This window comes from Schistocerca serialis, chromosome 4 (assembly GCF_023864345.2).
Source record: "Schistocerca serialis cubense isolate TAMUIC-IGC-003099 chromosome 4, iqSchSeri2.2, whole genome shotgun sequence".
NCBI classification, from domain to species: Eukaryota; Metazoa; Arthropoda; class Insecta; order Orthoptera; family Acrididae; genus Schistocerca; species Schistocerca serialis.
This window is the reverse complement of record NC_064641.1, coordinates 548,808,379-548,822,864: the sequence shown is the minus strand read 5'-3', so window position 1 is coordinate 548,822,864 and position 14,486 is coordinate 548,808,379. Positions and strand designations below refer to the sequence as shown.

Below are 14,486 nucleotides of genomic sequence, written 5' to 3'. Positions count from 1 at the left end.
TGCTTCACTCCAGAACCGCACTGCTCCTACGGTCGCAGGTTTGAATCCTGCCTCAGGCATGGATGTGTGTGATGTCCTTAGGTTAGTTAGGTTTAAATAGTTCTAAGTGTAGGGGACTGATGACCTCAGATGTTAAGTAACATAGTGCTTAGAGCCATTTGAACCATTTTTTTTTGAATCCCACGAAATATTCAAATGCACTTGTGGAGTACATTACTACTTTCAAAAAAATTATTACACAATAACTATGTAGTTTTCAAAAAAATACTTCACAGGGGGTTTTCAAAACACAGAAGAAACATCATTTAATTAACTTAATCTGTAAAATACAAGTAAAAAAACAGTTCTTTTAACAGTATAGTGGTATAATCTAATAATCTGCAGCATTGCTTGCAAGATAGTCTCTCCTTCCAATATTGGATGCTTGCTTGTTCTGGATAGCTTCCAGCTTTGGACAGTCAGTGATTCTATGCCCAAGGCCACCACAGTAGCTGCAGCCACGTTCATCTGAAATAAGTAGCATTATGAAGCATTCAAATTTGTCTACAAAAGTAAACATCAAATATCTACCTGCTAATATGAAAACAGGAAGGATCTAATATCAGTTCACATTCATTTGCCTTCATGACTCCTGGTAGGATTCATGACCTACTGACATCTTTCATACCAGAAAAAACTTTTAGTCATGTTTACAACTGATATTGATGTAGATAATTAGTAATTTGTCAGAAACATTAATACAGAATGACTATGTGCGATAAATTTCATTGTTTGTATTGCTTATCAAAAACACACAGTACCAGTGGCGGATACATATGAGGACGGGTGGGATGCGTGGAAATGAAAGCTGCCTTACAAATATTGCAAGTACTTACCCCCAAGCTCAAGGTATTTCTCATTTTCAGACTGAAGAGCAGCAAGGAATGGTGGAACTTTTTGCTTTGCTTCAATTAGCAAATGCTTCAGATCAAGAAGCACGGATTCATCATTAGCTTTATTGATAAATGTTGTAGCAATTCCTGTCTTGCCAGAACGGCCTGTTCTCCCAATACGATGAACTGTGGAAAAGAATGAAAAAGCAGCAAAATATTACCAGTAAGTATTTACAGCTCTCAAAAATGTCTAAGGTAACAGGGATGTGGAGGCCCAAATTTTCCAGTAGCTGTCAATAATTCCTACATATTGCTACCATAGGGATCGCGAGGAAATGATTAGATTAATTACAGCACACACAGGGGCATTTAAACAATCTTTTATCCCCATTCCATATATGAATGAAATGGGGGAAAAGCCTTAATAACTGGTACAGTGGGGTATACACCCTGTAATGTGCTGCACAGTGGTTCACAGAGTATAGATACACATGTAGATGTATACCTTGGAACAGTTTCATGCAATACTTTGATGATTAGAAGATGTACTTTAAAAGTCACTACTTTTTGATTCCAGCAAAGGAGTACTTAAGTTTTTCAAGCAATATTTGCACTTTGCAGCTGTATGTAGATTTACATAGTATAGGACTACAACTGTGAATAGTGAAAAGTATTTTAAGCAGAGAAACTTCACTAACAAATACATGAACTACTTTTACTTGGTCAATTGTATTCTCTGGGTAGGACTAATATGGATTTCCCAAAAGACTTCAATTGCATGACAGAACTACAAAACTGTGATCAGCAGAAAAATATGCAGCGTTTATCCCTTATATACAGAATACTGAGCTCTGAAAGAGACTGAGTGAATTGCATGATGTGTTTGGATGATCTCATATATACACTGAATTCGACATGGGCCTTTGAAATGAGAATGCAATATAGTATCCTAATAGCATAACATGAGCACCTTGACTGATGTGAACCGAAATCGTTTCTTTCTCGTTATAAGAAGTGTTAGTAGTACTGTGTAAAACATTTATAGATGAAGTGATAAACAGCATACTGATGTCAAAAGAGGGAACATTTCACATTCTGATTGCTTATGATGCAATATTTTCACCTGGTCGCAGAAAGTGGAACTATTATTTTTCTCAGCATACTCCACAAGTGCACTGACTAGTGAACATACCTACAATGTTTCTGTATCCTGCAATGTATACAGCCTGCACTGCATCACTCAGAACACCATCATTTAAATGATAACCACATGGTAAGTAAACATGAAAACACGCTTTAAGAAATGTCAAGTAAAAGAGATTATGGAAATAATTACCTGGGAATGACAGGTTAGCAAACTCTCTATTCTTGAAGAGTTGAACTTCCATGCATGAAACTTTAAATGTCTGGTTACTTTATACATGAGTTAATGTGATAAATATTTGACTTTCAGCATGTAAGCAAGAAAAATTTATGAAACATTGAAAATTATGTTTAAAGTTTGATGGAAGTTGGTAAATGCTCTCGTTATGAAACACTAGATGAATATAATCTGGCTAATTGGTGCTCATTTTTAAGCAAAAGCTAGTTTTTCAAGCATCTCAATGTTTATAGTATCATATCTCCCAAACTATGAATTGTACAATGATACAAGTTTACAGGTCCATTCAGTGGTATACATGAATACTGTCTGAAACCTGTATTTCAAATAGAGAAGGTAGTAAAGAAATAATAAATTAAAATGGCATGTCTGATGCTGAAGTTTTCTGTGTGAAGAGTAAAAATGTAGTTAGCGATAAATTTTCTTTCCTTTCATCATTTTGTGAGGACGTCAGTGAGAAAAGTTTCGCAAAGGTTTGAAATTATGCATAAAGTTAGTTGGAAGTCACTCAGTGCTCTCATTCTCAAATACTGGGCTGTCTTATGACCAACACACAGTTTCTAACTGTAGTACTTGTCTTATTGTGTTAATCTTTTACTATCAGATTATATCTCTTAATGGGTAGATCATGACAGATTTTAATTTTTTTAATTTGGTCAATATTGAAAATCAAATTTTTGTTGTGTCTGGGCTTTGTTAGATAGGCACCTGCAACAGGTACTGGGTTCCAGGACACTGTTTTCCTAATATAGATTTACTACGGCGCCCAGGCATAGTTAGCTTGGCATTAGGAGAATATTGATTATACAAATGATTCATCAGGTTTTGGTGTCCTACACTTTTAAATATACAATGCCCACCTGTGTGTACTAATAACCAATGATAAGAGCATAGTTTGAAGTTCTGTTTATGCCACTGTAGGTTTCATTGATTTACCAGGTGGCAGGGTGATAGCAGTTTGCAAAATGGTGACTAATCAACAGAAAGCATTTTGTGTGTTACAATATGAGAAGAATGGAGTGGTCATATCATACATCATGCATTCTGAAGATAGTACAGCGACCAGAGCATTCTGTGGTGGTACTGACTGTTCAAGGAGACAGATTGCCTCTGTAAAGGAAAAAGCTCTAGAGTACCAGGTGTTGCAGTTGAAATAATGGAATGTGTCCAAAAGCCATTCCCTCATATGCCACAGAAATCAACACATTGTGCAAGTTGTAAATTGGGCATAATGGAGCCAACTCTGTAGAAGGTTCTGTAGAAGGTTCTGCACAAGTGAGTACAACAGAAATCATTTTGCATACATTTTCTGCAATGTTTATTGTCAAGTGATCCCAATGTCAGACAGAAATTTTGTGAGCTTTTTTGGAAAGCAATGGAAGATGATGAATCCCGCACCCTGAATCGTGTTCAGTTATGTGGTGATGTACCACACAAATGGTCAAGTGAATCATCACAATATTTTAATATGGGGCACAGAAAATACCAGTGTTGCAGTGGAGACAGAGAGAGATTCCCCAATGGTGAACATTCAGTGTTGTTTCACACAGGAAAGTGTGAAGGTCTTACTCCTATTCCTGGGAAAACTGACACAACTATAATGTACCTACCCATGTTGCAAGATTGACTGTTTCTTTAACTGACACCTGATGTCCCAAACTTTATAGTTCAGCAAGATGGAGCTCTACCTCATTGGCATGCAGAAGTGTGTAGCCATCTGAATGAGGAACTTCCGAACTGGTGGACTGGCCACTGCGCTCAAGATGATTTGAAACTCTTCAGGTGTCCCCCCCCCCCCCCCCCCCCCCAAAACAACTACTGATCTCACAATTTGTGATAGTTTTCTTTGAGGATATGTGAAAGAATGTTTACATATCACCTTTGCCAATGACACCGACTGAACTCCACTGAACACTGATGACAATATGCTTGAGCGTGTATAGGTCGAACTTGATTAGTGCACAGATGTTTGTCATGTAACATGAGGAGAGCACGTAGAACATTTGTAATGATGTGTAAGAAACTTGAAAATATGCTTTTTCATACAATGTATCATCCGCTGTTTTATGTAATACTTTGTGAAATGCATTCTTCCAAAAACCAATGAATTGTTTGTGACCACTCTGAATCTAAAATAAATACTGGAAAGTGTTGTGTGTAGCACATAAGCAGAGGTGGAGGATGACTGCATCAAACTAGTTGAAATTCTGGTACCCTTTCTGTCTCCTATCTCTATCCAATAATATGTCCTACAGACCAATATCATGTAGTATACTAATGAAATGTACACTAATGGAATAATGTCAGTACTCTCAGGGGCCAGTCTCAATACTCTCACAGGGAGAACAAAACACTACACAGTATTACTTGGAAGTAACAAGGGTAGCAACAACAAATATGGAAAAAAGCCACACAGTATTCTCTACAGAAATAGATCTGAGAAAAAAGATGCTTACAGGCCCAAAATCTCAAGTCACTGGATAATTTTTTTAATCAGACAATTGCTCTGTGCACATGTATATAGGTACCACAGATCACTCAGCTTTTGGAATATTACTACTCCTCTTTATACTTCACATTTGTTTTAAATTCTCTTCTCTTCTCATATAGTCTTCTTCTTTCCAAAATCCAAAAAGTCCATTAAATAATACTACTAAAACAATGCTACACAGAAGTGCCAAAGACACTGGTATAGGCATGCATATTCAAATACAGAGATATGTAAACAGGCAGAATATGGCGCCGCAGTCGACAGTGCCCATATAAGACAACAAGTGTCTGCACCATCGTTAGATTGATTACTGCTACTACAATGGCAGGTCATCAAGATTTAAGTGAGTCTGAATGTGGTATTATAGTCGGCACATGGGCAGTGGGACACAGCATCTCTGAGGTAACGATGAAGCGGGGATTTTCCCCTACGACCATTTCATGAGTGTACCGTGAATATCAGGAATCCAGTAAAACAGTAAATCTCTGACATTTCTGTGGCCGGAAAAATATTCTGCAAGAACAGGACCAACAACAACTGAAGAGAATTGTTCAACATGACAGAAGTGCAAGCCTTCTGCAAATTGCTGCAGATTTCAATGCTGGGCCATCAAAATGTGTCAGCATGCAAACCATTCAATGAAACATCATCAATATGGGCTTTCGGACCCAAAGACCCACTCACGTACCCTTGACGACTGCACCACACAAAGCTTTATGCCTGCCTTGCCTGGGCCGGTCAGCACTGACACTGGACTGTTGATGATTGGAAACATGTTGCTTGGTCGGACAAGTCTCATATCAAATTGTATTGAGCAGATAGACGTGTACGGATATCCTATGGGTATGGAGACCCACTCATGTACTCTTGATGACTGCACTACACAAAGCTTTACACCCACCTTGCCTGGGCCCGTCAGCATTGACATTGGACTGTTGATGACTGGAAACATGTTGCTTGGTCACACGAGTCTCATTTCAAATTGTATTGAGCAGATGGACGTGTACGGGTATGCTATGGGTATGGAGACAACCTCATGAATCCATGGACCCCACATGTCAGTGGGGGACTGTTCAAGCTGGTGGAGGCTCTGTAATGGTGTGGGGAGTGTAAAGTTTGAGTGATATGGGATCCCTGATAGGTCTAGAAATGACTCTGACAGGTGACACATATGTAAGCATCCTGTCTGATCACCTGCATCCATTCATGTCCTTTATTCTGACAGACTTGGGCAATTCCAGCAGGACAATGCGACTCCCCACATGTCCAGAATTGCTACAGAGTGGTTCCGGGACACCCTACTGAATTTAAACACTTCTGCTTGCCACCAAACTCCCCAGACATGAACATTATTGATTATTGAGCATATCTCGGATGTCTTGTAATGTGCTGTTCAGAAGAGATCCCCCCCCCTTGCACTCTCACAGATTTATGGAAAGCCCTGCAAGATTTATGTGGTGTCAATTCCCTCCAGCACTACTTCATACATTAGTCAAGTCCATGCCACTGTTGGGGCACTTCTGCATGCTTGCAGGTGCCCTACACGATATTAGGCAGGTGTACCAATTTCTTTGGGTCTTCAGTGTGTATTCTCAAAGTTTACTTACAATGTGCATTGCTAAAAAAACTAACATAGATTAATAACAAAACCCCATGTCATTCTGTGGTGTATTGTCAAAATATAGTGCACCTGACTGCAAAATCTCATGCCCAAAACCTGTGATAGATAATATGCTAACTTCCTTCCACTCTCCTTTCTTTTTATATGAGGGATGATGTTGCCACAGTTTTGTATTGTGTGTGTGGTTTCTTTTTTCTTTTTTTACTTTTTGAGAATATTGGCTGACCCATTTATAGCCATCGTAAACAACCATGTACACAACTATAAATCCTTTGCCAACTAAACTTGTCTGTAATAATATGGCTTTAAGTATAATTATTTAACTACTTAACTGTTTATCACTTTTAATTACAATGTCATGTCGATAACATGTAACTTAAACTCTCTGCTGTTACCTCTTGTAAGTTTTGAGCATTGTAAGCTCCTTACAGTGGCAGTAGCCTCGATTCCAAATTACTGAGATTTTTTCAACTTTGTTTTTAGCTTTGTAATGGCACACAAATTAGGAAGCTATATGCTCTATTCATAGGACCATAAAGCTGAAATGCGTAGATGATAATATGCTTGTTTCTGTAATGAAGTTTTTTTGGTACTGTTTCTGTATGCCAAATCCCCCTCTCCCTTTAATTTCCTTCAATTATGAAATGAGGTACAAAAGCACAGCATGTAATGTGGCTCAAAAAATTCTGCAAGCTCTTGCATCTCTGATCCTAGGCAAAAAGGTATACCTAATTTATTACCTGTTTCTTCATGGCAATCCATGCACTCAAAATATAAAACATCCTATTGTAACAACGTGTAATAACCTCAAAATTTTTGAAGTGTGTATAAATCAAATTACTAAACTGACTCACCATAATTCTCTACATCATCTGGCATGTCATAATTAATGACATGTTGAACATCAGCAAAATCTAAGCCCTTTGATGCAACATCAGTAGCAACCAGAACATCTTTCTGTCCCTTTCGAAATGCATCCACAGAACGAGACCGTTCCTCCTGATCTGGAAAAACAGATATTTTTATCAGTTTCATACAAGACAAGCAATGTCAATAGAGAATCAGTGCATTGCCAGATGAACCACTTGATAAATTACTCATGGAAGAATGTTTTATTTTCTTTCTGCATCCCCATTTGTAGCAGGCACATGTAAACGTTTCTGACAACAATTCAATTTCGTAATCACTTTTCTTAAAACAAAAATGCTAACTTTTGTAATCTTTCCAATGTGTGACTTGGTTGACTCGACCCTTGTAATCTGTCACACATTCTCAGAAATATTTCAGCAGCCATTTTCACTGTCCTAATACCTCCATTTTTTAAAAAAAATATATACCTTTTAAATTAACATTGGTGTGCTGTGTTGCTGTTATTAGTTATTGATTTTACTAGTATTAATTGTTAAAAGTGCTATTACCTCATTATTCTTTTTACCCCTCTTCCCCTACCAAACAGCAATTTTGTCATTCCAACACACTACAATCTACAAGGGAGTGCTGAAAAGGAATGCCTCCAAATTTTTCATGTGAAAACTCTTAAAGTTTTTTACATGAAACAAACATTATTAACAATCTGTATCTTTATTCTTCATGTCTACATATTTATTTCTCTGCATAGCAATCCTGAAGATGAACACATTTCTCCCAACGAGAGACCAGTTTGTCAATACCGTCACTGTAGAATGAGTTTGTTGATGGAGCCATAACCTCACCCCTGCTTGCAGCAGTTCATCACCATCAAAGTAAAGTCCTTGAAGGTGTTCTTTCAGTTTTTGAAACAGATGAAAACCAGATGGGGCCATGTCAGGACTGTATGGAGGATGATCTATAACAATGAACCCAAGGTATTGGACTGCTGCACATGTCGCAGTGTCCGTGTGTGGTCTGGCATTGTCATGCTGAAGGACAGTGTGCTCCATATGTGGATGACCTTATCAAATTTGTGCTCGAAGTTTTCTGAGGGTCTCGCAGTGCCTTGCAGAGTTCATGATTCTGCCTTTAGGAATGAATTCCCAATGCACCATACCTTGAACATCCCAGAACATTGGGAGCATGACTTTGCCTGCTGATGGCGTGGTATTGAACTTGTTTGGTACCAGTGATCCTTTGTGGCAGAACTCCATTGATACTCTCTTGTCTTCAGGATCAAAATGGTGAACATAGCTTTTGTAACCTGTCAATATGTTGTTATGGAATCCATCACCCTCATGCATAATACACAAATGAAATCGCTGACAGATGGCCAGTCTCCTCTGTTTCATGTCAGGAGTGAGAATTTGAAGCACTCGCCATGCACACAGTTTTTTGTATTATAGTTCCACAATGATGGCCTATACATGCTCTCGTGGTATGCCACATGTACATGAGAGCTGCATCTATGGTATCGGATAGTTATCTCTGACAAGTTCATCTATCCATTTCTGATGAGTCTCATTGGTTGCTGTACTTGGTCATCCACTCTGAGCTCTATCACACAAGTTGAGGTTAACACTAAGGTTTCCTTTATTATGAACACTAAGAACACAAGTGGCACATTACTGATGTCAATACAATCATCACTGTACACAGTTTTCATTATTCTATGGATTTTAATTGGAAGCCCATTTTCTGCAGTTGGAAACTCGATTACAGCACACTGTTTCACAAGCACAGACATAGTTACGTTACACATCGCCATGTTACATGCTAAAATTGGAGCCCTTAGGTGGTAGACAGTTTGCAACTTGGGTCAGCGAAGAGGGAAAGTCGACTGAGTTATATGCATGACATGTATGATGGTTGACTGAAAAGTAATGCCTCCACCTTCGTAACTCTTCAACAGTTGGCAGCATTGGTATACGGCAGGTACTGGCTTGTTTCATAGCCTCTTCTCTACAGTTCCAGTTGGTGGGAAGCCTCAGCACTGAACAGTTGTGTTGTTACAGTGTAAAGTATGGAACCCTGTGCAGACAGACGGTCAATGCGATTTAAGCAATGTGCAGTCATTGAATTCTTGACAGCAGTAGGTATCTCCCCAAAGGAGATCCATCAGAGAATGAAAGCAGTTTATGTTGATTGTGTTGATGTGAGTACTGTAACCACCGAGTTTCACATACAAAATGTTGACAGGCTGATTCAGGACGATTGTCGTATAACCCAGAGAGAAACTGCAAGCACAATTGGCATTTCACAAGAATGTGTGGGTCACATTATTGCTTTGCTTGGCTATTGGAAGATCTGGATGCGGAAACAGGGCATTGACTTCTTCCGTGACGACTTCGGAAAACTTGTTCATCGTTGGCAGAAATGTATCCAATGGGCTGGTGATTATGTGGAAAAGTGAATATTGGTAATTAAAGACCAGATTCTAAGGATTATTTCTGCATATGATATATTAAAATATTCCCATCCAAACACAATTAAAGAAGGTGGTGGCATTACTTTTCATCCTACCCCCGTAACGCTCGTACTGATATTCAGAACAGAATCTAAAGTTTGGAGGCTTTAGTTTTCAGCACGTCCTTATATATACACTTTTTAAACTCACAAAATCTTTGACCCTAGGCATGTATCAATAGTAAAATAGATATATATTACTATTTTGAAAGCAATTGACCACCCTTTGTTTTTACAATACAGGCACGTCTGCAATCATTTCTTACAACAAAACTGAATAACAAATACTCTTAATTACTGAAGAAACCTTTCATACACTCCCAGAAAAAAATGCAACACCCTCAACGACTGTGTTCACTACCACCTGGGCATAATACATGTATACTGAGGGGTTATAGTATCAGTTATTCATATCTCAAGGTCATCGGCGATCAGATGGCTCTCGGGAAGACTGTCTGTGCACCCTCTGTTTTGACCCTGCAGGAAAAGAGGTGAACGGTGTTTGGTACATCCACCATTACAGGGCACAGCCATGCCACACTGGTTAGTATGTATTCCTGTGTACAGCTGCAGACATTTGAACAAGATCACACTGTGAGACTGCAGGAAGCTGGCTGGTTGTATGAAGAGATTACTGTACAGGTTGGGCACAATGCATCAATGGTGTGTTGCTGCTTTCAGCAGCAGTCTGTGGAACATCCTTTACAACCATAAACCAGGTTTTAGACATTTGCATAGTATAGGAGTACATCAAGATCAATGAATTACATATGCAATTGTGGCTGACATAACATCATCGGAGGACGTAATCCGGGCACATGTTGCACCTTCGGTGTCCGCTGCATCCATTGGGAAGTCTCTGCTTGCAGCAAGATTAAGATTACAAGTCTCTCTGGCCAGGCTACCACTGTACCACACACCATCAAGCATGGCTACTCTGGTGTCATTTAGAGAGTTGACTGGAAAGTGGAATGGTGCTCTTGTTTGTTTGTTTTGTTTTTGGATGCAAAAAGCAAATGAGGTCATACGCACCAAAGGAATGGTGCTCTGTTGTCATTGGTGAGGAGAACAGGTTCTGTCTATATGTGAGCAGCGGATGTACATGTTCATCGTGTAGACCTCGTGAGCTGCCTATTCTGGAGCGCATTTCCCCATGCCACCCAGGTCCCATCCCAGGCTTCATGGTGTAGAAGGCCATCCACTACAACTCGGGGTCACATTTGGTGTATCTGCAGCGTAATGTAACCAGTGCCTATTACATTGCCACTGTCATGTCTTTGATAGCAAGGTGATGTGCTTGTTCAGGACAATACACGTCTCTATACAGCTGATGCGATGCAACATGCTTCTTGTGGTGTACAGCTGCCCTGGCCAGCAACATCATCAGAGCTTACACTAATTGAACACATGTGGGAATGATGAAGTGGGAATACAATCCATTCTCCAGAGCCTGCTAAAATCACTGTCAAATTGCAACAAAATGTGCAAGATGCTTGGGAAAGTCTATTGCAGGATGCCATTCAGCACCTTTATGATGATTTGCATGTTAGAACACACGCCTGCATAGCTGCCAGAGTGAAGTACACTGTATTATTATTATTATTATTATTATTATTATGTCTTTCCTTTCTCAGACGTTATGTCTGGTTAAAAATGCAAAGTGACGCGGACCTTGATCAAGCGTGACTTCCTTTTAACTGTACGGTGTATGTTATATTGCATTTAGGAACTTTCGGGTAATTGAACATGTATCAATAATTACAGATTTCTGTAGTTGTATATATACATTTGGATTCAGTGTATTGCGTTGATGTACTGGTGGATATTGTGTGGTATGACTCCTGTAGCTGATAGTATAATTGGTATAATGTCAACTTTATTCTGATTCTACATGTCCTTGACTTCCTCAGCCAGTTGGATGTATTTTTCAATTTTTTCTCCTGTTTTTTTCTGTATATTTGTTGTATTGGGTATGGATGTTTCGATTTGTTGTTGTTATAACCTTTAATCACCAATAATTGCGTGGATATTCAAACACACTCACTTAGAAACAATAGCTCGTTACATGATAACAACTCAGTATCTCTTATTCGACTGCTGTGCCGTGACAAGCGGCCGGCGCCGTTAGAAGGTAGGTGGCGCTCCCGCGCTCAGCCGAGTTGCGGAGCGCCTCTATCACCGTTTGCGCGTACTGTCGTGGCGGCACTGTTAAATGTCGTGGCACTGTCACAACACTTTAACCCCCTTGAAAAAAAAAAAAAAAAAAAAAATAAAAAACACTTCCTTGGAGACATGGACAGTGCGGAGACATCCATGGCCTCTTGTGAGGCCCCCAGAAGATCCCGCGGAGAGACACGAGAGTATGGTCGAAAATGTCCAGGACGGAAGCTCGTGCGTGGAACGTGCCTCCTGGATGAGATGATGGGTGAAAACTCCGCAGCAGCATCCATAGGTGTCGTGGACCTGGGGGTTGGCTCCAGTGAGACGGGTCCCGGAGAAGGCGGCGTCGCGACTGGGGCCGGTTCCGGCATACTCGGAAGCGGTAGTGACGTCGGCTGCATTAACACGTACGGTAGATCGGCAGCAGCGACAGGACTGGCTTCTCGGGCTGGTGGAGGCGAAGGAAGGGGCGGTGGCACCGGCGTGGCCACCACTCGTGGGCGCATTTGGTCGTAATGGCGAACAACCATGTCATCGTCCGTACGTATTTCACAAAGCCGGCGGCTGCGAAGAGCCTTGAGCACCCCTGGAATCCATTTAGGGCGAGATCTATACCCTCGTGCCCACACGTCGGCGCCCACCGAGTATTTTCCCGCACTAGGGGACACAGCACAAGGCCTGACAGGGTGAAGCAGGTGCAGTAGAGTGCACGGTTGGCGGCCATGCAAGAGTTCAGCAGGGCTGCGATCACCCAGAGGTGTGAAGCGATAAGAACTCAGAAATTGCAGCAGAGCGTCATCTGTGGAAAAATCACTAAGGAATTTTTTCATCTGGCTTTTGAAAGTGCGGACAGGGCGCTCGACCTCCCCATTCGATTGCAGATGGAAGGGCAGTGCTGTAACATGATGAATCCCTTGTCCAGTACAAAAATCACGGAAGGCCTGCGAAGACAACTGAGGGTCATTGTCCGAGACGATCGTGGATGGAAGACCTTCTAGCGCAAAGATTTTGGACAATGCCAGCGTCGTCGCCGCAGTGGTGGGCGACGGACATCGAACAACAAACGGAAACTTTGAGAAGGCGTCAATCAACAGTAGCCAATAACTACCGAGGAAGGGGCCGGCAAAGTCAGCATGCACCCGTTCCCATGGCTGCGCCGGATCAGGCCACGGAGAGGGCATTGTACGAGGTGCAGCCAGTTGTTGAGCACACTGACCACATGCAGCAACCATGTGGGCGATGTCCGAATCAATACCGGGCCAATAAACATGCCTGCGGGCCAGGGACTTAGTCCGAGAAATACCCCAATGGCCTTCATGTAACAGTTTGAGAACATCTTTCCGAAGAGAGGCTGGCACCACGACCCGTGGAGATGCGCCAAACGTGGCCAGAAGACCAACACCATCACGAACAGACAAACGAAGGCGCAAGGCATGGTAGTTGCGAAGGGGATCCGATGCCCGGCCCTTGGTCCTGTCTGGCCAACCCCGTTCAACAAAACCGATCACCTGACGCAGGACCGGGTCCCGCGCAGTAGCCGACACGACCTGCGAACCTGTAAGTGGAAAACCCTCAACCGCATGATGTTCTTCCTCATCAATGTGGAAACAGAGTAGTTCATCACGATCGAAAACCGAGTCGGGGCCCATCGGCAATCGCGACAATGCGTCAGCGTTGGCGTGCTGGGCCGTGGGGCGATAGTGAATCTCATATTGAAAATGAGACAAGTATAAGGCCCAACGTTGCAGGCGGTGACCTGCCTTATCCAGAAGTGACGCCGATGGGCTGAACAGAGAGACCAGCGGCTTGTGGTCGGTGATGAGGTGAAACTTAGAACCATACAAAAAAATGCTGAACTTTTTTAGAGCATAAATGATAGCGAGCACCTCCTTTTCGATTTGAGAGTAATGCCATTGCGCATCATTGAGGGTCTTGGAAGCATAGGCGATGGGTCGTTCCGACCCATCCTCATACCAATGGGTGAGAACAGTCCCTAGGCCATACTGTGACGCGTCAGTCGCCAGAACCAAATGCTGACCCGGACGGAATGTGGCAAGACAAGGCGTCGACTGCAAATGAGCCTTCCGGCGGACCAAAGCCTGCTCGCACTCGTCGGACCAACAGAAAGGGACGTTTTTGCGTAACAGTTGATGCAGAGGATGAGCTACCGCTGCCGCGGATGTAATGAATTTGTGATAATAAGCCTTCTTGCCTAGAAACGCCTGAAGTTCCTTGACCGTAGACGGCCGGGGTAGAGCGTTAATGGCCGCAACGTGCTGACATAGAGGACGTATACCCTCACGGGACAAGTGGAAACCAAGATACACAATGGAGGGTTGAAAGAACTGTGACTTGTCCAGATTGCACCTCAACCCAGCCGAATGCAAAACCCGAAACAGTGAATGCAAAGTGCGAAGGAGCTCCTCAGTGGAGGCCCCTGTGACAACAATGTCATCCAGATAGTTTATGCAGCCGCGAACGGAAGCCGTGAGCTGTTCCAAAAAACGCTGAAAAATGGCCGGCGCGCTAGCGATGCCAAATGGTAACCACTGGTACTGATACAACCCACAAGGAGTGTTGATGACG

At 41.9% G+C, this 14,486-nt stretch overlaps 1 protein-coding gene across 2 annotated transcripts in view; it reads right to left on the bottom strand.

Annotated features, from left to right (window-relative positions):
* Window positions 1-279: 279 nt before the first annotated feature.
* The window catches only part of LOC126475273 (ATP-dependent RNA helicase abstrakt), a 148,125-nt gene continuing 133,918 nt past the window's right edge, over window positions 280-14,486 (bottom strand). For both annotated transcript variants that reach the window (XM_050103023.1, XM_050103022.1), the window contains exons 12-14: window positions 7,220-7,369; window positions 876-1,058; window positions 280-507 (exon numbers count right to left, since the gene is read on the bottom strand). In XM_050103023.1, coding sequence (XP_049958980.1) covers window positions 371-507; window positions 876-1,058; window positions 7,220-7,369 — 470 coding nt within the window. In that variant the 3' untranslated portion in view covers window positions 280-370. The remainder of the gene's footprint in view (window positions 508-875; window positions 1,059-7,219; window positions 7,370-14,486) is intronic.